General features: G+C 31.6%; 1 protein-coding gene across 1 annotated transcript in view; it reads left to right on the top strand.

The window, feature by feature from the left end:
* Positions 1 to 24,694, top strand: part of POT1 (protection of telomeres 1) — an 85,707-nt gene extending 61,013 nt beyond the window's left edge. The window contains exons 11-20 of the mRNA XM_051962044.1: positions 2,852 to 3,021; positions 4,706 to 4,791; positions 7,582 to 7,638; positions 8,487 to 8,643; positions 10,990 to 11,195; positions 14,413 to 14,548; positions 18,907 to 18,995; positions 20,673 to 20,764; positions 22,201 to 22,306; positions 24,495 to 24,694. Of these exons, the coding sequence (XP_051818004.1) occupies positions 2,852 to 3,021; positions 4,706 to 4,791; positions 7,582 to 7,638; positions 8,487 to 8,643; positions 10,990 to 11,195; positions 14,413 to 14,548; positions 18,907 to 18,995; positions 20,673 to 20,764; positions 22,201 to 22,306; positions 24,495 to 24,607 (1,212 nt within the window). The 3' untranslated portion in view covers positions 24,608 to 24,694. The remainder of the gene's footprint in view (positions 1 to 2,851; positions 3,022 to 4,705; positions 4,792 to 7,581; positions 7,639 to 8,486; positions 8,644 to 10,989; positions 11,196 to 14,412; positions 14,549 to 18,906; positions 18,996 to 20,672; positions 20,765 to 22,200; positions 22,307 to 24,494) is intronic.
* The last annotated feature ends 213 nt before the right edge of the window (positions 24,695 to 24,907 follow it).

Below are 24,907 nucleotides of genomic sequence, written 5' to 3' on the forward strand. Positions count from 1 at the left end.
GCAATTTTCTATATATTGTGTTTTATTTTGCTATTGCTAAAAACATTTAACTCACATTGCCAGAATTTTTATTTTCATTTAGAAGACTTACATAAAGTACAGTAGAGGGAGACCCTAAATTTTCTGCAGATTTTTTGATAAATGATTAGAAGTACTGTACATTTCTTTAGTACTGTTTTAAAAATTAAACCTCATAATTTCTTTCTGATTCATTTTTCTTAAATATTTTAATTCATAGCCAGATTTTTTTTTTTGGTCTTTCTGATAGTGTTTTACCATTTAAAATTTAAACTATTTGTGATATTGTCAGCATGCTGATTTGTTGTTTGACCTATTCTGTTAGAATATCGCATTTGCTTTGTTTCACCAGACTGCTTATTAAAAATTGAGCCTAAAATACAATACTGCCACCAGAAGGAATTTGTGAATATAACATCTTGTTATTTTTACTATCTGGTATCAGTGTAAGAAAATCTTAATGTATGTTTTCTCATGATAATTATTTATTCAGTTTATTGAATATTTCAATTTCAAGAATAAGTGGAAATGAAAGGCAGTGTGTGGTCTGAAGTTGGGAAACCATGGGTTTAATTCTTACCTCTGCCACATATTAGCTGTTAACCATTGGCAAATCTCTTATCCTTTTCTCACAGTCCCACACAGCTCTCTAAGCCTGTGAATTATACTCTGCAGTGATTAAAAATATTACTTGAAATAGAGATTTTACAAAATCAATTTCTTGGTTTCTATGAAAGGCAGCAAAGCTTAGAGCAGGAAGACCTTACCTCTGACATACAAGAATGAGCCTGGGCAAGTCTCATCAATTCTCAACTTTACAGGCAGTTGTTTGTAACTCTTAAAGTTGCAGAAAATGTGCTAACCAGTATTGATAGAGGGAATTTTAAAAGGTTATTTATATTATTTTTGTGGAAGAAATAAGATGCAGTAGAAAAAAAAAAGTTCCAGTGGTCTTGTGATGAAGAAAGCCATCTAGAGAGAGGATAGTGGGAACTAAATGTGGATCCCAATACAGTATTTTCACTTTTTGTTATTGTTTGCTTGCATTTTGTTTTCTTTCTCATTTTTTTTCCTTTTTGATCTGATTTTTCTGGAACAGCATGATATTTGCAGAAATATTTATAGAGGAATTGCACCTGTTCAATATATTGGATCACTTGCTGACTCAGGGAGGGTAAAAATTAGAACATAAGATTTTTTAGGGGAGATCGTCGAAAATTATCCATGTATATATTTTGAAAATAAAAAACTTTAATTAAAAAAAAAGAATGAATTTGGGTGGACCTTAGTTTTTTAATCTTGGCTATGTCATCTCTGACCTTGAGCAAAGCACTTCACTTCTCCTAGCTTTTGTTTCTTCATCTGAAATTAAGTACCTTATAAATGACTTCAAATGCTAGTCATTTTAGTACATATAATATTTAAAGTTGTGGTACATATTGAATAAACTTGCTAAAAGACATTCGAAAGAGAAGAATGCTAAGGATGGAACCTAAGGAATGCTCATGAAGAAAATGAAGTTTGAATGAATGAATGAAGCATTTATTATTTTTTTTTATTATATACAAAATACTGTCCTAAGTGCTAGGATGCAAATGGAATGTGAGTTTTGGAGCTCACATTTTAATGGGAAAGACAACACCTGTGGGATATTTCAATTGCAATTCGGTTGGAGAGGTTCTATGATGCTTAGTATGTAGCAGCAAAAACAGGTTGGAATGTGAAAGAAACAACAGTTATTGACCAATTGACCATGTGTCTTTCTTCTTCCACTAGCTCTTTTTTATCAGATAGGTAACGTGTAGTCCTATAGATTGAACTGATAGTTGATTTGACATCAGATTTCCTAATTTTTAAAGTTGTATGTTTTTACAGTGTTATCGTATTTGTTAGGAATTCCTCTCTTGGTTCTGCTCCTTTACTTTGCAGCAGTTCATACAATGCAAGATTCTTAGCAAATGTGCCTTTCATCATTTCTTGTTGCAAAATATGTCACAGTTGAGGTTCCATTTTCTAGTTAATGGTTACCTCTGGATTTTAGTTAACTTTCTTTTCTTTTTTCCTTTAAATTCTTCAGTATCAAAAAGTTTGTTTTGTTTGTGCCCTTCTTTATCATCCCTTTTCATCTCCACCTGTTTTCTTGTTGAATTTGATATGTTTCTACATCAAATTGTATGTGTATGTAAGTATATATTTATATAAGTTCTTCTGATGCCCTTGTTTACATATTTTTCTGTTAATAAGCATTTATTTTATCTTGCTCTCATCTCTTTTCTGTGTAATTGAACAACCACCACAACAAAAGTAAAAACAAAAGAGTGTGTTGTGTGTGTGTGTGTGTGTGTGTGTGTGTGACAGTTTCTTTTGTGATCTTTCAAGATCCTTAATTATTTAGTGTTGAGAGATAAAAGAGGTTACTGAAAGTTGTCCAACCCTGTTCATAAGGAGATACATGCCTAGGATATTCCATTTTGAGAATGAGTTTTGGGAATAATCAGATCCAATACAAATTTTGGGAAGATTTGTTACATCTAGAAAGTACTGCATCTTCAATTATATTCTTCAGTTTTTTCCCCACTAAGTTTGTATTGGCACATGAAAAAGCTTTCAAAGGCTTTGTTTAAATTTAGCTTAAAATTGCAAGATTTCTTAATTACAGGACAAAGAAGATGATAATAAGCAGATGAAATACTTCAATTTAGGAAATAACAAGTAAAAGGAAAATGATATGATTGAATATTCTTAAAAGAAGGCAGTAATTTTATATATAATGATATATTTTTTATTTTATATTACATATATAATTATAGTTTTTATATAACTTTAAATTTAGGTTGGAACCTTTCTCAGGATTTATAGTTTACACACAAAAATTCAGCCAGTGACTCCTAAGAAGCTGTCAAATATTCCACATTTAGAATTTCATCTTCATGGAGGTACCTGCTATGGTCGAGGAATTAAAGTCCTGCCAGAAAATAACTGTGATGTTGAAGAACTGAAAAGGTAAAGGTGCTAAATATATGCTTAACTTATAGGAATATTTAAAAAGTGGTCAAGTTATGCCTCTCAATTCACTTTTTTTTCAAGGCTATGGTGTTAGACCAAATGAGAATAGAACTTGTGGTTTTCAGATTTAATTTCCATTTGACATATTTCTTTTGTATAGGAGGTTGTTTATTGTCGTAAATAACTGTATATGAAAATACTAATTTTAGTTGATGTTACTCTCAAAGTAAAGTAAATGGAAAAAATAAGGGCCATTTAAAAAAAAAAATTATCTAATGCCATTCTTTTTTAACGGTTTAAAAATGCCAGTACCACCATTCTGTGTCTTCTATAGTTAAATTGAATGAGTGCATGAAAACATAATTTTACTTTTCCTAAAGGAGTACAAATAGATAAGTGAAATAGCCCCTGGCCTCATAGATCTTATCTTCTAATAAGAGAAAAACCAATAAGGTAATAGGCCACAAAAGAATGTTTTTGTTTAAGTCACAGGGATAATGAATAGAATGTTATGACAGTTGATTAAAACAGTCTCTTCAGAAGCAGGGATATTATTGATTATAGTGTTCAGAGCAAAAAGTAGAGCTCAAATACCTGGCTATGAATAGAGCATTAGGTAGAAGCTGTGAAGAAGCATGTCCCAGAGACTGTAGGCAGTTCCAATATGATAAGCAACAGCATGTTAAAATAAATCTAGAGCTGAAAGGCTCTGAAAAGATATGTAGTCTAAACTCTTCATTATCTAGAAGGTCATTTTCTAAATAAGGAAACTGAGACTGAGTGTGGTTAAGTGACTTGCTTGTAACAGTAATGCCAGAGGGAATCATCTGGTAGAGTTTGAATCCAGGATCTCTGACTACATCCCAGTATTGTTTCTGTTTTAGGAAGATTTGCTTTACATTTTTTGCTGCATAGCTGGGGCAGTGGTTAGAATGCTAAGCCTGGAGTCAGGAAGGCTCATCATCAGAGTTCAAATCTGCCCTCAGGCACTTACTTGTAATGGGCTGAAACTAAGCAGATACACTGAGGTTCAGACAAAGCAGCACTTAAGGCTAATTACCAGTTGGACAATACTCTATTAGCATTTGCTTAGAAAATGCTCCACCCCACCATTCTGTGCTGCCTCTATCTGTTGGTGTATAGGGAGAAGAGGAGGGGGGATAGGAGGGTATAGTAGGAGAGGAGGAGGTGAGTGGGAGGGGGGAGAAGAAAGAGGAGATTCCTGTGTCTACTCTCTCTCCTCTCACTTCAACAAATAATAAAAATCAAGGACTTTTGCTTATCCTGACTCAGGCTGATTTTAAAGTATCCAGGGTGCTAACGTGGTCATCACACTTACTAGCTATGTGACTCTGGGCAAGTCATTTAACCTTATTTGCCTCAGGTTCCTTGTCTGTAAAATGAATTGGAGAAGTAGAAGAAAGCTATTCCAGTATCTTTGCCATGTAAACCTCATATACAGTCACAAAGAGTCAGACACGATTCAACAACAGGGATCATCTACTTACTAGACAACTATATCATCATTTGACCTATCGTTATTCTACCAGGTATCTGTTGACTGTATCCTTCTGAAAAACCTGGGCTAATCCTAATTGGATATACCACCTTTGTTCTCTGATACATATTATAGTATCATGAATTTTGAGAATATTGTTTTTCTTTTTTTTTTTTTTAACAGGTTTTTAGATTCTGTGAACCCAGCTGAATATCAGCATTTGGAGAATATCTGTGATTTGGAATTTGACATCTCAAATAATTTTTCCTGTAAGAAGTCTTTAAAATGATGCTTTTTTTTGTTACATAAATGTTCCAGAAGTATATTGTATCTCTTTGATGTCTCACATAAAAATCTTCATAGTGCTAATTAAATTGAAGTTCATTTTTGTGAAAAGTTTTAATTCATTAAGTTTTAGTTTTTAATTTCTTCAAAGTATTGTCTACTCTAATTATTTGACTAATACTTTGTGCAGTTTAAATAACCTTCTCAATGGATAAAGGAATACAGCTTAAGTGATTTAAATAAGAATAACAAAATATGAAAAAAAACCTATTGTGTTGAGCTTCATTTATTTGGTCACTATCTTTGAATATCTCTAACACATAAGCAACTAGATATGAGTCTGGCTTTTCCATTAACTACCAAAGATGAAACAACAACATTGTAAATATAGAAAAGTACAAATAGTGAAACACTAGTATATAGTAATGTAGTAGAGGGTATACTTTGGCTGTTCACAGAAAGTACATACAAAAATATAAATATTTTATCTTCCTAGCTTAACATAGCAAGCTCTCCCCACTGTGGAAATACAATCTTAAATATAAAAGTCTTTCAATGGAAAAAAATTCTTAATCTCCTAATTGTGTTGTATAATATACACAGAGAAATAATTGTAAAATTTTAGATTTGAAATGAATATGTGACCTTGAATTACAATATTGTGAAACTTCTCAAGGGTTTTCTATGTATCTCTTTAATAATCATAATAAAAATGATAGCTAGAATTTATATAGCACCTCTTGCATGCTGGGTACTTTGCAGAGTGTTTTACAAATGTTATCTCATTTGTCCCTTATAACAGCCCTAAAAAGTATTATTTCTATTTTAGAGATGGGGAAACAGGTTAAGTAATTTGCCCAGGATGAAACAGTTGGTGTCTGAGACTTAAGTTTAAATTCAGGACTTCCCAACCTTAAGGCCCAGCATTCTTTCCATCTCATTATTCCTAGTTTGTAGATCCCTCTACTTCCTGTACTTTTTTGGTACAATTTATCTCCTCCTATATTTTATATTTGCTATATTTATCCTATATTTATTTATATCTATAAATATCCTATATATCTACTGGAGATGAGAAGCTATTTGTAGCTATCCTTTTTAAATAATGCCCCCCTTTTCCTGGCTTCTAACCAAGACCGTGTTTATATGTAACTTTTTACCATATTCTATCCTTTCATTGACTTACACTTAGGTTGATACACATAAGAATAAAAAATAGTTTACAGGTAATTTTGAGACTAGTAATGCCTCATTTTTAATATCTAGTTTTTAGTATAATACTACAATAGACCTAGACAAAAATTTAGAATTCATCTAGTCCAATCCTGTCATTTTATGTTGTAAATTAATAAAATGAGGCCTAGAAAGGTTAGAAAACTTGCTCAGTCTCACACCAAGTTAGTAATAGAGAGCCATGAGCAAAATCCAATAAATTCAGAATGAGAATCTTCTTCAGAACTAAACTTTTCCTAGGCTGAATTCACTAATGGAATTATAAAAATATAATCAAAAACTAATTTTTAAGGTGCCTACTATTTATCAGGCCCTATGCTAGGTGCTGAAAATGCAAGTAAAAGTGAAATAAATCTTGCCCTCAAGAAATTTACAGTCTGTCATAGAATAGCATTTTTCTTAGATAAACTAATAGAAAAATAAAATTTATACTAAACTCACATCCACCCAAAATGAAAATTGGTACTGTGGGATAAGAGAGGAAAATTCTAATAATCTAGCTACAATTGTCTCTAGAAATATGCTGGTAAATGTATAATCAGACTACTCTCTGGGGGAAAAAAATATACACAATAAACTTTAAAGTTTAATTTATATTAACATTTTCTCCATCATTTTCTTAAGCTAAACAGTTAATAAAATAATAAATCAAGCCCTGATCTTTAGCATTTGCTCATTTCAAAGTGTAAATGCATGTACTGAATTTTTAACCATCAGTTCTTAGAGCCAGTATGATCTTGCTCCAGCACACCCCCTGAGTATTTCCCGTTTACCAGAAATGTTACAGTAGGAAAATTATACAAAATCAATATAATTGCCTATAAAGAAGAATCCATATAAATTTCATATTTTTAATATATGATATTACAACTGGCATGCTGATACACACCTGTACTCCCAGCTATGTAGAAGGCTGAGCTGCAGTGCATTGTGTAGATTGAGAGTCCACAATAAATTTGTCATCAGTATAGTAAGCCCTTGAAAACAGAAATACCACATTGCATAAAATGAGATAAACCAGCCCAAGTCAGAAGCAGAATAGTTCAAAGCTTCTGTACAGATCTAGTGGAATCTGGCCCTGCCCCTGCTTTTCCAGCATAGGCAAGATTGAGAAACTCATTTTTTAATTAAAAATAAAAGGGCTATAGTGATGATTTTTCTGCTTGACTGTACTCTTGTTCTAAAGAAAAGAGATAGTTCTTTTGAGAACAGGAAGGAGGAATCATTGGCAAGTGACAATTATGTAAGAAAAGAACAATAATAAAACATTGAGAAAGTTTACAGGCTGAAATAGTTACCATCAGAAATAATAGATGGTTTTTTTTTTTCTTCTCAGAAATGAAGGTTTCCTTTTAGGAATAATTTTTAAGATCTTAATTTCTTTTATTATAGTTATTAGCTTTATAAAATGTAATCACTTTTATGATGTTTTTAAATAATCCATTAAAATTAATAATATTTTGACTTTATCTCTATTACCTTTCTTCCAAAAGTGTATTTTTAGTAATGTGGGTGAGCTTTTTTTTTTTTCTTTCATGTAGCCCAAGATTTTGTATCACCATGTGATCTAGAAAGATGTCAACAGCTATCTGCCACAGGTAAGACAACACAGCCATCCCGAAAATTGTTTTCGTAAGATATTTTTCCCAAATGTTTCCCGAAAACATTTACTAGGTAGCCTATTCAATTTAAGGAATCATGTTAGATTCCTATAAGGGTACAACATGATCATGTTTCATTCCTTTCCTTTTACCTTGTTGTTTATTTTGTCACCAGATAAATTGAACTTCTAAAGATATTTATTTTGACATTTAACCCAGTTTTTAATACTATTTTGAAAAAGTGTTTACTGTATCAGTTACTGAGTATTGTCCTGAGAAGAGTTGAAGGATGTCATAATCTAGAATTTAATATGTTTATACATTTTATATATTCATACAGCTGGAATAACTTTAATAATGATCATGCTTTATGTTTTCGTTCTCTATTGTGGTTCAAGAGGAAACATTTTTTAAAATGTTTAAAAATTTCTGCTCCTGACCTGTTCTGTATTACTACTGAAGGACAATTTTCCCAAATCATAATAAGCTCCTGAATTAAATTGATCATCTTTATGATCATGACTGTTCAAAACAATCATTAAAAAAATCATCTTCCCTTAAATTTTTAGTTTTTGAACATTGCTAGGCGAAGGCAACCTTGTAAAGTTTAGAATAAAACTTAGTGCTAAGGAGAAGAACCATAGAGAGACAAAGAAAATAGAAAAAGGACCTTAGATGCCTTTAGAACTTTGCATTACTGTCAAACACTGTTGTATACTGTTAAGCTAGGGGAACAGTTACAGAATCTTAATTAAAGTCATCTAAATTAATTGGACTTCATCGTATGTGCTTGGTTCAGAGGGATGCGTAGAATGCTGTATTTATCCAAAAACACTCCTTTATAGTACTTACAGATCACCAGTATTTGGAGACAACTCCATTGAGTGATATTTTGAAACGTGATGCCCCTCAACAGTATCGCATTAGAGCAAAACTGAGGAACTATGAACCCCAGAAACTTTATCAGTCCGTTAAACTACATTGTCCTAAATGTCATATGCTGTAAGTATTTCACCTGCTCAAAAAAGATAATTTATTTTAGATTTTCTTTTGTGTATTGTTGTAATATATCATTGAGTTTTAAGTTTTAGAATGATCAAGTAAATACATTTAGGTTTCATGCATTGGATTTTGAGACTGAAATCCTAGGATTTCTGATTAATTTCTGATTAATTTCAATTAAAATATTTATTATTATTTAATCTTTAATATTATAGCCCTGGTAAATTAACATTAAGAATCATTTAACAATTTATTTTTCAGAATTCTCAGTTGGATTTTCTCATTTGTCTTTTCTTCCTTCCTTTCTCCCTCCTTCCCTCCCTCCTTCCCTCCCTTCCTTTTTTAGAGGGATAAGAAGGAGGGATAAGGAGGAATTTTTTTTTTCTGTTTCCAGAAAAAGCAGTAGAATAAAACTCTAATTAAAGGAGTTAAGTGGCCCCAGAGTTTGGGGCATAGAGTCAGGAAGACCTGAGTTCAAATCTACATTCACACATTTAACAGTTGTGTGACTGACTCTAGGCAAGTCATTTAACTTTCCTCAATTGTAAAATGGGGATAATAGTAGTAGCTAGCTCTCAGAGTTGTGAGGATGGAATGAATAAATATTTGTATAATGCCTGGCACATAATAAGCACTTAGTTCTTCCTTCTTTTTTCCCCTTTTTCTTTCTCCCTATGTTGAAGAAATAGAATATTCTGGTTGGTTTATTAGAATTTCTAGTAAATTAAGTGATGACCTTTAAAAAAACTTTTTGGAAGTCTAATTCCTTAACTATCCTGTTTTCATAACTACCTAATAGTTTGCTTAATTAAACAGTTTCTTGATAATTAATGATTCTATAGCACAACAAATTCACTGTTCCAAGTAGCATTCGTTAATTATAAAGCAGTGTAGGGTGTGTATGTGGTATATAATATAACTACACATCCAAAAAAGTTGCTATTTTTGCCTGAATCTTTTAGAGATAAATTTAATTCATTTCTTTATCTTAAATGTGTAACATTTATCCTTCCTTCCTTCCTTCCTTCTTTTTTTTCTTTTACTTTTTCCCTCCTTCCTTTCTTTCCTCCCACTCTTTCTCTCTCACAGATAATGTGAATAAATTCAACGAGTTTTTGAGTACTTATTATGCACAAGATACTGTGGGAGGCACTGATAGTTTTACTTTTTTGGATACCAGTTAATTAAGGTTTTATAATAACAAGCAGCTATTTTTATACATGTGAATGTATGTATCACACTAAAAATTTCATTATACTGCTCTGCTTTGGGACTCATGCTCTAGATTAGTCATATATAGGAAATTATTTTTGATTCATTAATATCCAAATAACCAAATCCCTTAAATTAGGATTTGAATGGACCTGCCTCATAAGAATTATGATAGATAGAAAAACATATCAGGCTTCTGAATTTTGTGAAGTTCATGTATGTCAAATATCTGTTTCTTTATAATGTTTACATTGATTTTCATGATGAGCACATGCTTCATAATTCTGTCATATTACACTTTTACTAAAGTAGTTAGACTTGGGGGGAGCATAAATTTACATATAGTACATATAGTTTATTCAGTGCCTTGTAATCTTTTTAGAGTTGACATCCTGATATTAATTTTGTGAGCATGTTGGCTGTTTCTCACAAAATGCTATGCTATGTACATTTTGGTATTAGGAGCCACTGATTAGAGAGATTTATAAGGCTTTTAATATATTGCAATCAGGGCTTCTTAATCTATTATCTGTGAACTTGTTTTTTAATGTTTTTATAATTGATTTCAATATACCGGTTCTTTTGCAATCCAAAATTTTTATTCATTTAACAGCATGATTCTGAGAAATGTTTCATAGTCCTCATCATAATGCCAAGGAGGGTTCATGAAATTAAAAAAAAAAAAAGATCAAAGATCCCTTTCATTGATTTCCAGCCTTTTTGGAATTTCAGCTAATACAATTGTCTTAATTTTGTGATACTTCCATATTCAATCTAAAAGTACTTTATAACGCTTTATGCCTCTTGTTAGAAAATCATTTTTTCTAAAGTTTTTTTTTTTTTTTTTTTTTTTTTTTTTTTTAATGTTGCTGGAAATTTTTAGAGAGTCTTGATGTTTTAAATCTGGAGTTTGAACTTACTAATATGATGTGAAATTACGGTTTGAATATGCTCACCTGCCTTACATAACATTGCTAAATGTTTTATAGTGTATAAGACTTAACTGTTTAAATAAAATTATCTTCATACAAAGGATCCTAGTGATTTGTTGATGATAATTTATTAATCCTCTTTTAGTCTTCTAGTAAATTTTATAAATCATTGCTTGTATTATATATTATAAAATGCTTTTAGGCAAGAAGTTCCACATGAAAGTGACCTTGAGTTAGTTTTGCAAGAGGTTGCAACAGAATATCCAGATCCCAAACTTCAAAATACATCATTGTATAATTCAGAAGTGTGGACTACCCAAAACCAGCAAGAAAGAAAAATAGTTATTCACTTTGTAAAAAATGATGGAATTCTCCAAACCCCAGAAGATACTTTGATCATGATAGAAGGTATGCAAATTTTAATTGCTCTTTTTGTTAGAAGAAGAGCCCTGACTATTAGGTTTTTCTTCTAGTAAAGTATTACTTAATTTTTTATAAAATTTAGGCGATATCCCTAAAATACTGATTTAACTGGTAATCACAAAAATATGTATTAAGTTTTGTTTCTTTGTTTAACCAAATACTGGAAATATTTATATCTGAATCTAATTTGGGGCCTATTTGGGGAATTACACCTAATGATTTATTTGATTTTGTATAAATAAATGATAACTGAGCTTGATTTTTTAATAATACAGCTCTTGGTTTCAGACTAGCAGATATTAACTTTGCCTCTAGATGTCTCTGTTGTTTAACAAGTCAGAATAAACTTGTCAGTATCAGTCAGTATGGGAAAGGGGAGGTTTTGGAAGAAATGTTAACAAGAATGAATATCAAACCTACTTTTTTATTTTGCTTCTAGTAAGAGAATAGTGAACATTTTAAAAGTAATTATTGTTATTTAAGTTTTTCATATGAACTATTATATAATTTAAAGGGAGCAGCCTTTCTGTTTTGTGCTAACCAAAATTTTGCTCACCAAATAATAACAGTATTAATAATAGCATTTGTATAGCACTCAGAGTTTTAAAATGTGTTTTGCATAATTCATTTTATTTACTCTTGGAAACAACCATGTGATTGTTGCACCCTATAGGGGTGCTATTTTTGCACCTATAGGGTGCCATTTTTAATTCCATTTTACAGATGAAACTCAAGTCTCAAGTTATAATTGTAGCCATATAAGGAACTTCTGCCCTGGAAACTTCTTCCATCAATACGGAGCAGCAATTCATTTGTAACTAAAAGTATAATCTAGAACAATACTATTGAATTCAAACATAAATGAATCCTTGTATCCACATATTGACTTAGAAAACCACAAGTTTTAATATTGTTTATATTGTTGCATTTTTATTTATTTTGTTAAACATTTTCCAATTACATTTTAGCTACACTAGGGAGTTTGTAGGCCTTAATTTAACCTTTTGGTTTAAGGAACTGATTGGCTAAATGCTCAGTTGTAACAACTAGAGTGCTAGAAGTGAAATATAAGTCTTTCTAATTACAAAATCAATTCTATCCACTATATTACATGCAATTATTATGCAAAAAAATTACATTTTTCAACCTGCTAATTATTAAGTGAAAACAGTTAGAAATGGCACAAATAATTTTTACTATAATGAATGATAGTCTCTTCTCTCAGGAGATGTGGGCCCTAAAAGTTCAAAAATATTTTTTGAGTGTAGAAGTCTTTAATAGCATGACCTGAAAATCACATTAGAGGACAGGGACTGATTTACTGTCATCATTATTGTAATGAAAAAGAAGTTATTTTTGTTATGTGATATTTTATGTCGATTTTTTTCCCCATTTCATAGAATATCCTTTCACTAGTCAGGTCAAGGTCGAGAAGACCAGTTTATGTTTTCCTCCACTTTTTCTGTTCTATCTCTTATTATGGTCCTACATTTTTCAGTGATATACCTTATCTCATCTGTTAAACCTAGATTGCCTGATCTAGAAGTTAGATTTTTCTCTAAGACTAAAACTTAGAATAGAAGATTTCTGCACTGTCATTTCTCATTATCTAATGAGAAAGTTAAGATTTCTGCTTTATAGTGCTATGATAGTTAAAATATCTTAAGATTTTCAGATTTTAAATATTTTTTTAATTGTCGACTATAGCTCTTGTAGCTTTGGATTAGAAGTTTTTATCCTCACAAACTCCCATTTTCTTTTTGATGGTTCAGGCTAATGTCATAATCTGTGACACTGGACATTCATATCTTTTCTCTGTCTAATTTCAAGCAATATCTGGCTTTTAAAGTATTCTTATTTTGTAAGATTTTAACTAACAATATCTTGGAGCACATGGTCAAGTGGCTGAAGATTTGGGAAAGGGACATTTTTTGGGGAAGTTTGTTTTTAATAAAGGAACTCTGTTTCTATTTTTGTTAACCAAGATCTTAGAATTTAGTGAAGTATTCTGTTAACTTCTAAAATAGTTATTTCAATATTATTTGCATATATTATATTCTATATATAGAGAGGATGATATTCTATTTACTATCAGCCTGAATTAGCCCACCTTCACCATTGTACAGTAAACTCAAAACATTGAGCCTTTATTCGGAACCAAATGATGAGTGGCACACACAGCAGTTTCCTACTGTTATAGCTAGCTTCCCGGGGTTCCATAAATCCTGCTGACAATGTCAATAATGTTTCAGTGCCAGTAACAGACCTAATAAACAGGGGACAAATATGGGTCTTTAGAGCATTAAAAAAAATAAAAAAAGTTCTCTGTTTAAGGACAGAACTCTTGGCTGGCCACAGAAAACAAAAATCTGTAAAATACTAGTTTTTATGACAATAGGACAGGATCTATAAATTATGGATTGGGATAATTATATCTGAAAAGGATTGAATAAAAATTATGAAAATTTTTGTAGTTATAAAGTAGCATTTATATAGAGATTTAAGGTTTTTCAAAGACTCAAATAATATGATCTTATTTCCTCATAATAATATCAGGGTGTAAGTATTGGTAATTACACATATTAATATGACCAAATGGCACTTTAGAAAAGGTGTCTTACTAGGTGTCAAATATCTAGTAAGTTTCAGAGGTAGGATTTGAGTCCCTGTTTCCTCACTCCAGCTTCATATTATGCCACATTGTCAGAACAAGAGCAGAAGAAACATTAATCTATTAAAATTAATTTGTAATGTTCTTGAAGATTTAAAAATTATTTGCGCCATTTTTAACTGTTTACACCTTAATAATTAGCAGGTTGAAAAATGCAATTTAATTTTTTTGCTTAACAGCATGGAATTTTATCATTTAATCAAAATGATTATTATCATAACGTACTCTTAATTTTAAAATTGTTCATAGTAATATGATATAATGTCATATATCTATAACTCATTTGAAGTTTTGCATAATTGCTAAACTAAATTATTCTGAATAGCCAGTGTTACTTCCCTGATTGCGCTTTTTGCTCTTTAGCTTTAATTCATGTATTAAGTTAATATTTTGTAATACTTTTCTTTCTTACATTTAATTGAAGGTGCTAATTCTAAAACCATGAAAGAAAATGGGAAAATCTTATGTAGTAAAACAAAACAAAATAATTTTATTTTACTATTTCTAAAAATTCATTTTTCCTTTTAATAGGAGGAATACTGAGTGAAATTTATCAACTCTCAAAAAAGTTTAAAGGTGTTATTCCTGTGAAATCTAGCCAAGAAGACCTTATTATTATAGATCTAGCAGTACCATTTCTCATACAAGGGAAAGCATGGCACTATGGGTATGTTTACAAACTCTAAAATTATGTATAATTAGAAGTCATATAAATATTTTAAATTTAGTGACTAATGTTTCCATTATTACATTAAAATAGAGCCCTTTGCTTTTTATGATAGTGATTTTAAAATCTTTCTCTCTCCCCCCTCCCCCCTTGCTTCTCCCTTCTCCCCTTGCCTCTCCCCTCCCCCCTTGTCTCTCTTTCCTTCTATCCCTTCCTTGCTCATCTCTTTTTCTTGCCCAGGCTGGAAATACAACAGCCAAAATTTGGGTTGATCTCAACACTATATTCAGCCTTACTTTTCTCCATTTATCTGACTTGGGATGTATCATACTTTTCTTGGGTACCCTAGTAGTCCTCCATTCCTGGGAATTCACTACTTTGGCACCAGATCTAGTATAAATGCCTTCAGCCCTACTGAAGCTCTAAACCCTTGAACTCAAGGGATTCATCAGTCTTTGCATAGAGCAGACTGGGATCATAGACACAGACACATGCACTACTTTATCCAGTGATGTTTAATTTATATACAAGTACATCAAAACTGCAAAGATTGTATGATATAATATAGAGTACCTATAAATCAGTACTAAAATACTATTGTGGTGCTTTCATTTTTATTTAAAAAGTATTTTATTTAATTCAAATAGTGAAATTTTCAATTGAATTTCTGCTTAAATAGAAAATGCATCTACATTCAGAAATATAGTTCTGAACCTCTGTTACTTGTTAGATTTTTTAAAGATTTTCAAGTTGTAAAAAAACTTTTTCCTTCTACATTATCATACTATATTTTTTATTTAGATCACTAGCAATAGATTTTGCTTATTTATAGAAGTTTATTTTTCTATGATAATTAGAAAACTTTGATGTGTTTGAATATATTTATTGATTGGAAATCTCTAGTTTATTCTTTGGTTTTATACAAACATTTATAAATCTGTTCAAGAAATAAAATTTAAAAAAATAAAATATGATCTCTAAGGCATTTGCTATAATGTTCTAGCACTTACTTTAAAAGGGGAGGAAACCTACATTGATAACAAATTTTTTTTAATTAACTTTTTTCAATTAAGCATTTTTTTTTTTCTTTCTCACTCCCCAGAAAACAGGCAGGAAACTAAAACATATATGATCAGCTTGCATAGTCAAACAAAATATTTTCCCATATTAGCCATAGACCATGAATGTCAGATTCTGTAAAATAAATCCATCACCTTTCTTGTTAGGAGAGAGGTAACATTCTTTATCACAGATTCTCTGGCATCATGATTAGTCATGGCATTAATCAGAGTCCTTAAATCTTTTAAACTGTTTATTTTAACCATCTTTTTATAACAATTTAAATTGATTTCCTGGTTCTGTTTATTGCACTTTGTATCAGTTCTTATAAGTCTTCCCTTTTTCTATGAAAACTGTTTCCTTGATTATTTTGAGGGGGAAAAAAGGCAAGCACATCTGATGTGAGAGCTTGCTGAGTCCTTTTTAGAGCTTCTTATCCGCCTTTGGTGTTCATTTAATTCATCCAACTTTAACTTGTGTCTTCAAGAAGCTATTGTATGCACAGTGGCCATATCCAAGTAAGCAGCAGACTTCCTAAACCAGAATGACAACAACTGACAGATCTCAAAGCTATTGATCAGTTTGAAGAATGTCTACCCAAACTTATGAATACTTGCCCCAGTAGAATGGGCAGATTAGAATAATTTGTTCAGTTGGTTATGAAAGTGGTTAAAGCAGATGCTATGGAACATTTAAAGCTGGGTTATCCACTGCATTCTGGGCTACTGACAGTTGACAGAACCCAGCTTCTATGGTGAAGGAAAGAGTGAAGACTGATGACTTTGCAAAATTCTGCTTCACTTAAATCCAGTTCACGTGCTAGCATGACATCACTCTGATTTCTTTGGTCCTCTTCAAAGTGAAGAGCATAATTTTATCCAACAATTCCCTGAGAATCATCTCCTAATTCTCATTTTCTACTATAAAAAGAGCCACAATAAATATTTTTGTACATGAATCATTTTCTTCTTTCTTGAGTTTTTTTTTTTTTATTTTTTTATTTTTTTTGGTTGTAGTCTGACTAAGGGTATTTCAGGATCAAGGAGTATTGAGTAGATAGCTTCACAGCCAATCTCACAGCATAAGCAATATAGCTATAAATGATAAAGCTGATGATCTGGAAAGAATTTCAACAGAAATAGAGAAGTATGGAGGAGGAGAAGTATGTTTAAGAAGAAAAACAATGAATTCAGTCTTGTTCATGTTGAATTTTGAGTGCCAATGGGACATTCAGCTACAAATATTCTTTTTTTTAAATTTTTATTTAATAATTACTTTATATTGACACTCGTTTCTGTTCCGATTTTTTTTTTCCCTCCCTCCCTCCACCCCCTCCCCTAGATGGCAAGCAGTCCTTTATATGTTGGATATGTTGCAGTATATCCTAGATACAATATATGTTTGCAGAACTGAACAGTTCTCTTGTTTCATAGGGAGAATTGGATTCAGAAGGTATAAATAACCCGGGAAGAAAAACAAAAATGCAGATAGTTCACATTCGTTTCCCAGTGTTCTTTCTTTGGGTGTAGCTGCTTTTGTCCGTCATTTATCAATTGAAACTCAGGTCTCTTTGTCAAAGAAATCCACTTCCATCAAAATATGTCCTCATACAATATCGTTGTCGAAGTGTATAATGATCTCCTGGTTCTGCTCATTTCACTTAGCATCAGTTCATGTAAGTCTCGCCAGTCCTCTCTGTATTCATCCCGCTATTCTTACAGAACAATAATATTCCATAACATTCATATACAATTTACCCAGCCATTCTCCAATTGATGGGCATCCATTCATTTTCCAGTTTCTAGCCACTACAAACAGGGCTGCTACAAACATTTTGGCACGGATATAAGCCCAATAGAAACACTGCTGGATCAAAGGGTATGCACAATTTGATAATTTTTTGGGCATAATTCCAGATTGCTCTCCAGAATGGTTGGATTCGTTCACAACTCCACCAACAATGCATTAGTGTCCCAGTTTTCCCGCATCCCCTCCAACATTCATCCTTATTTTTTCCTGTCATCTTAGCCAATCTGACAGGGGTGTAGTGGTATCTCAGAGTTGTCTTAATTTGCATTTCTCTGATCAATAATGATTTGGAACACTCTTTCATATGAGTGGTAATAGTTTCAATTTCATCCTCTGAAAATTGTCTGTTCATATCCTTTGACCATTTATCAATGGAGAATGGCTTGATTTCTTATAAATTTGAGTCAGTTCTCTATATATTTTGGAAATGAGGCCTTTATCAGAACCTTTAACTGTGAAAATGTTTTCCCAGTTTGTTGCTTCCCTTCTAATCTTGTTTGCATTCATTTTATTTGTACAAAGGCTTTTTAATTTGATGTAATCAAAATTTTCTATTTTGTGATCAGTAATGGTCTCTAGTTCATCTTTGGTCACAAATTTCTTTCTCCTCCACAAGTCTGAGAGATAAACTATTCTATGTTCCTCTAATTTATTTATAATCTCGTTATAATGCCTAGGTCATAGACCCATTTTGATCTTATCTTGGTATATGGTGTTAAGTGTGGGTCCATGCCTAATTTCTGCCATACTAATTTCCAATTATCCCAGCAGTTTTTATCAAATAATGAATTCTTTTCCCAGAAGTTAGGGGCTTTGGGTTTGTCAAACACTAGATTGCTATAGTTGACTATTCTGTCTTGTGAACCTAGCCTTTTCCACTGATCCACTAATCTATTTCTTAGCCAATACCAAATGGTTTTGGTGACTGCTGCTTTATAATATAATTTTAGATCAGGTACAGCTAGGCCACCTTCATTTGATTTTTTAAATTTTCATTAATTCCCTTGAGATTCTCGACTTTTTATTGTTCCATATGAATTTTGTTGTTATTTTTTCTAGATCAATAAAATATTTTCTTGGAAGTCTGATAGGTATAGCACTAAATAAATAGATTAGTTTAGGGAGTATTGTCATATTTATTATGTTCGCTCGGCCAATCCAAGAGCACTTAATATTTTTCCAGTTATTTAAGTCTGACTTTATTTGTGTGGAGACTTTTTTATAATTTTGCTCATATAATTCCTGACTTTCCAGCTACAAATATTCTGCAGGTACTTGATGATACAAGACTGGAGCTCAGGATAGAGTTTAAATCTAGATATAATTATTTATTGTCATATCCCTTTCACAGATTATAAACTCCATGAGGATAGAGATTATGTAATAATCTTTACATTCCCCCCAGTACTTATCATAAACGTTACTCATACTGAGTGCCTAGTAATGAATTTTTTTATGTTCACAAATCAGAATTTTGTTTTCAATATCAGGTGCAAACAGTGTTCTAAATTGAAGACAATTCAGAATCTGAATTCTATTATCAAAGAAGCATCATGGACACCTGCTTGCATTGCCCAAGGTTAGATAATATTTTCTTAGCCTATAATACAAGTTTCAGAGTGCTGGAGTATTAAAAGTACCTTATTAATTAGCACTTCACTGTTTGAGATCTTTGGGTACGTGAATGTAAGTTTTTTTAGTGAACTCTTTCTGCATAGGTTAATCAATATGATAATCATGATCATAGTGAGAATACATAAAGTACTTGAGAACAAATTTTTCAAACATTTTCATTCAATTTATTTTTTGGAAATCTAAATATGGAACTTTTGAGTTTCTTCTCAGATGATTGTTCCAGACATTGAGAACTATGAATCCTGATTTTAGTCCTTAGCATATTAATTTTCCCTATCAACTTTGTGTCTTCTGCTACCTTGTATAGAGTTTTCACTAATTCACACTGATTTTCCTAGGACATAACGAAGTGCCTTGCTCATTGTCAGTACAATGGGCAAATAAACATTTGTTAAATGTGATAATTTCCCTCCGTTTTCCAGTTAGTTTAAATTTGATTATTTTTGAGGCTTTTCTACAGCCTCCCAAAATACAAATTCTATTTATTTGTTAATTCTATATATATTCATTGTTATTTCTATATATATTCATTGTGAATAATAAATATTTTCTGCTGAATGAATCTCCTGTTTCTAAGAACTACATAAAATCTTAATTCATGGTGTTCTTGGTAGCACAGGTTTTTGCAATTTTTTTCTAATCTTACTAAATACTAAAATCGTAACTTTTGACTGTTTTTGCCTACTTACCATTCTTCAACTTTTAAACAAATCATTGACAGTCCCATGTACCTGCATGATAACAGCAACAAAAAAAAGTACAAGTTTTATAGAATTATAATAGAGCACTTTAGGTAATATTTTAATTCTGTGCTACTCATCGTATACAGCAAAGAACCAAGATAATTTGATAGGTTTCACCTCCAATAGATATATATATATATAGATCTAGATCTATATATATATATATATATATCTATATCTTAATATTTTTAATTACCAATTCATTTCAAAGTTAATTTATAGCAATATTAATATTAAGTGCTTTAAGAATCCATATTTTTATCAATATGGGTTCTTCCTTTAGCAATATAGCTTGTAATCTTTGCATGCATTAGTAAACCATCTTCATGAGTTTCTGGGGCCAAAAATATTTAATCCCAATGGCCAACCCTGCAGTGATGGATCTCTCTGACCATAGCTTTAGTTGTCTAAGTAATAAATGCTGTTATGGTGTTGCAAAGCCCGTATTCGAAGCTTTTCTAATTTTGTCAGGCTTGAATTCTGTTCCTGCTCCCTTTGGTAACCTAGGGTCTAAAACAGGTTACCTAAGTCACTTCCAAAGCAGGAAAAAAAATCATTGAAAAAAGAGCTTTAATGAAAAAACATGTGGTTATATATTCTGAAAACCGGTCAAGTTGCTTACACAGTGTTTCAGACATCATCATTTAATTTTATGGAGATTATTTTAATCTACAACTACTTGAAAGTAAGTGCTAACATTAACTAGTGTGAATGAGTTAGGTATAGGTATACCTGGTTTTTTATATTCACATGCAAATAGCTCTGATTGTAAAATGCCTTTTATTTTGTTGTTATTGAACTATATAGTTAACCTTTGCCTTACCCTGGTGGAGTAAATAATGAATACATAAAGCTTAACTATTTTTTCCCTTTATTAGCACTGGGCATTGTACCACTCCAGTATGTATTTGTTATGACATTTACTCTTGATGATGGAACAGGAACCTTGAAAGTGTACCTAATGGACAGTGTAAGTAACAGACCTTGGGAAGTCATAGTTAGTCAAAATAAATTTAGTTAGATTGGCTATGTTTTTCCCCCTTGCTCTTCCCTCTTTTCTTTATCATTTACTGCTTTACTCCCTTCTTTGATTGCAGTTTCCTTGGGGGTTGAATCTCAAAGCATCTCAACTTCCTCCTGCACTGGGCAATTTACAGTTCACCACTAGGTCTTTACCCAAGTGATTTTTTGGATAGTCAAAATTGGCCCCAGCTAGGTTTTGTTTTCTAAAGGCTTGGTGGAATGCCACACACACATAAGCTGAATCATTGAGAATTTCTAGTATGTTTTTCTTAATCATTTGGATTCTAGAAGAAATGGACCATGGATACTATTGAAGTGGGCACATAATTTCTGTTTTGGAGAAGTTTGCAAGGCTATAGGGATTGGAGAAAATGTCTAATATGCAATCTTGTTGCTCATGTAATCTGGAAAACTTGTTTTTCCCATTGTTACATAAAATTTATAAGCTTGAAAGCATCGGTTAATGAAAATTTGTGAATATTATTAGAATAGGATGTTATAGAAAAAAGAAAAAGATGGAAGAAAAAAAAATATGGGGATGACCTCTTCTCTTATCACCACATAGAATATGTGTTCCTGCATAGAAATTATTCAGCTCAATATAAGTCAAATACTTCCCTGCAAAATGGTCACAATCTCTTATATATTCCCTTTAGCTGGCATTGTACTTACCCTCTTGGAGTATAAGAAGAGTCTTTTTTGGTCTGCTGATTGAAACTGCATGGAAATTTGAGTGCAAGATTCATCTTTGTCACATGCTGACTTTGTTACCCTGGGCAAATCACTTAAAACTTTTAATGACTCAGTTTTTTAATTCTGTAAACTGTAGGATGGGAGTTCATTTGCATTGATGAGTACTCCCTAAACAATGAAATTTTACTTTTGGTTGAAAAAAATTAGAGGGTAAGCAAGCTATTTTACTAGTGACTAGAATTTAAGAGTGAGAGAATTCTGGAGGAGAATAAAGAGAACTCTATTTTTCCAAATATATGTGTGTGTGTGTGTGTGTGTGTGTGTGTGTGTGTGTGTATGTTATAATAATTGCTGAATCTTTTTTATGCTAAGGTTCTTATATAAACAGGACTTGAAGATACTAACGACTGAATTTCAACTGAGATGATTGTTTCTGATTCCCAGAAAGAATCTATAAAGAAATTCAGATGTCCTGTGATTGTTTTAAGTTTAATAGTCATATATTAAAGTACTAAGTCAGAGTCTGAATTTGTTGTGTCATTAATTTTAAGTATGTAGATTTTTTTTTTTTAATGATAAAGCCTAAAGTGCTTTAGGCAATTTAAAAATGTTAAAATATCTGCATTAACTACAGAAGGTAGAATGACTATTTCCTAATGTTAAGTATAAACCTTTCTTATCTTTCTTCAGGAAAATTTTTTTCAAATTCCTGCATCAGAGATTCTGAATAGTGATGACCTTCAGAAAAATATGGAAATGATCATGTACATGCTTTGTCCTCCAGGGAAAAAAATTGGTAGGCAATTATATTTTCAGAATTTCATCTTAATCTCTTCAAACTGATGATAACTTTCTTGTAATCTGTGGCTGGAGATGATATGAAGAAAATCTCAACTTACAAAATTTTTCCTTTTTTTTTTTTTTGTTTTTTGTTTTATGTTATTGTAATATATAAGCAGTAATTAACTTGAGAGTATTTAGCAGTTCCTCTCCCAAATATATCTATCTTAGATTCAGAATTCACTGTGAGTCAGCACTGCCCCCAAAACTGGTATTTTGGACTTTCAAGTTCAGCTGAACAAACATTTCCCAAGTACTACTTTTATACAATCCTAACTGCTAGAGATGCAGTGCCTGAATATAAGCCCACCACTCAACTCAGTGGCTTTGTCTTCAAAGTATGAAGGAAAAGATTTTTCCAAGTGGAAAAAAATGAAGGCTCTGACATTTGAGTAAGAAAGATTCAAGTCCTGTGTTAGTTTCTTTTCTCAAAATATCCCCCCCCTCAGAAAGATCTAAAATAAAAAGTACAGTTGTAAATGTCATTTATGTCAATCAATAAGCAAATATTAATTACAGACTCTTTTACACCAAATATCATTCATCCCTAGAGATACAAAGACTCTGTTCTCAGAATGTATGTTCTGTCAGGGGGAATGATGGGGGAGGAAACCATTCTTCATAAATTCTTTTTATTATAATTTTTAAAATAATCCTTAAGTTTTCTATAAAGGATCATAATATGATTTAGTGCATGGAATCGTTGATGTAGAGTTGGGAATACCTGGGTTGAATTCTTACTTCAAATATTTACTAGCTGGTTGACTGGTCACCCTCTCTGGGTCTCAGTTTCTTCATCTCTAAAGTGAAACAATTGAACTTGATGTTCTTTATGATTCTTCCAGCTCTAAATTTATGATAATCCATAAAAGTTATTGAATGCAAACTTATTGTCAATTTTCACACATCTTCAGCGTGCTTTTGCAGCTACCTATGACTCAAAGGTTAGTATTAAGTTTATAGATATTTTCGAAGTCATGAAGGAGATATTTTGCAGCAAATGCAAGGTAGTTATCTGAATTGTATCTTGAAATTATAATATATATCAAGTACTTTGTATATTTAAATTGATATACAGATGTGATTAATATTAGTAGTACTACATGAAGGAATGGAGCTCAATTTATCTTTTGTAAAAATTTGAGTTATATATGCCAGTTTTTAAATACTCAGCAAGTACTCTGCCTGTCTGTCATGGTTTAAGAATATTTAAAGCATTTTTTGTAAGTTATACAAATTTATTTTATGGGATCATAGATTTAGAGCTTCAAAACCTTCAAGATTATTAAAACTAGCTTCATTTTACAGTTGAGGAAATTGAGTCCCAGATGTAAAAAGTACCTTGCCTAGAGTCATACAGCTAGTGAGTGTTTGAGGCAGGAAAGCACTTCATCTCTTTCAGAATCCAAATCTAGTACTCCATTACAACCTCTCAAAGTAAGTCAAATGTAATGGTGGAGAGGACAATATTAATGAAAGTAACAGTAACCTACAATTCTTAGGCCTACTTTGTTGACTACCAGAGCTTGAAAATAATCTTCACCAGATGCTGATATCTGAAATTTAACTGTTACTTATGGAAATTATCTGGATGGTTTTTCATCCCTGCCTGATTCAGGTATACCATCATGCATATTCACCTTCCTCATCTACTAGGAGGGATTTAGATTGGCCTGAGTTAGAAGCTTCCATTGTTGGTCAAAATGACAATGACTTTAATGGAGTTATGGAGCTATGAAAAGAGCAATACAATAAGAATGTTTATTTAGGAATCATTCAACAAATGGCCTATTGTGTGCTAGATATTGGGGATACAAGTACAAAAGTAATTCTTGTAGAACTTACATATTATAATGTACTATTATAAGTAGAAGATGTAAAAAGTTAATTTCTGACCATTAGTTGTAGAAAATGACTACTGCCTCCTCAGTGTAAATATTTTAGTCTTCTAAATTCCACCACTTGATGTCTTCAAAACCATTGTATGTATTCAGCAACTGTTTTGGATAAATGAAACTAAAATCAATTTAAAATCTATTTGACCAGTTGATTTAAATATTAGTTTTTCAGCTGTTACTACGTCTAGCTGTGTATTTAGATTTTTTTGTTCTTAGTTTTAATGGCACACTTTATTTTTTTTCTAGGAGAATACCCCTGGTTGGAATGCTTTGTCAAGTCTTATAATGTCAGAAATGAAGTGGAGCAGGAAATTTGCTATCGGATTTTTGATACTGTAGTTGCAGAAGATTTAATCTGATATTAATATATATATGATATAATGTATAATAATGTAATGTGCTTCTAAAATATAACTAATTTCACACTATTAAAATATTCTAAAATACTTAGTGATTTTCTGAGTTTTTATTGATAGCATTTGTTTTAACTTCATTTCTGAACATTCCTTTCTCATCTACTTTCCAGAAAGCAAACATTTGTATTTGTTGATACTTAAATGCTTCTCCTTGTTCTCCTGCATTCAGAAGTATTTCAGAAATGCATATCACACTCATCAAGACCTCATAACAAAGAGTAAAAAATAGAGAAGAAAAAAAGA

The sequence above is a fragment of the Antechinus flavipes genome, chromosome 5, assembly GCF_016432865.1.
Source record: "Antechinus flavipes isolate AdamAnt ecotype Samford, QLD, Australia chromosome 5, AdamAnt_v2, whole genome shotgun sequence".
NCBI classification, from domain to species: domain Eukaryota; kingdom Metazoa; phylum Chordata; class Mammalia; order Dasyuromorphia; family Dasyuridae; genus Antechinus; species Antechinus flavipes.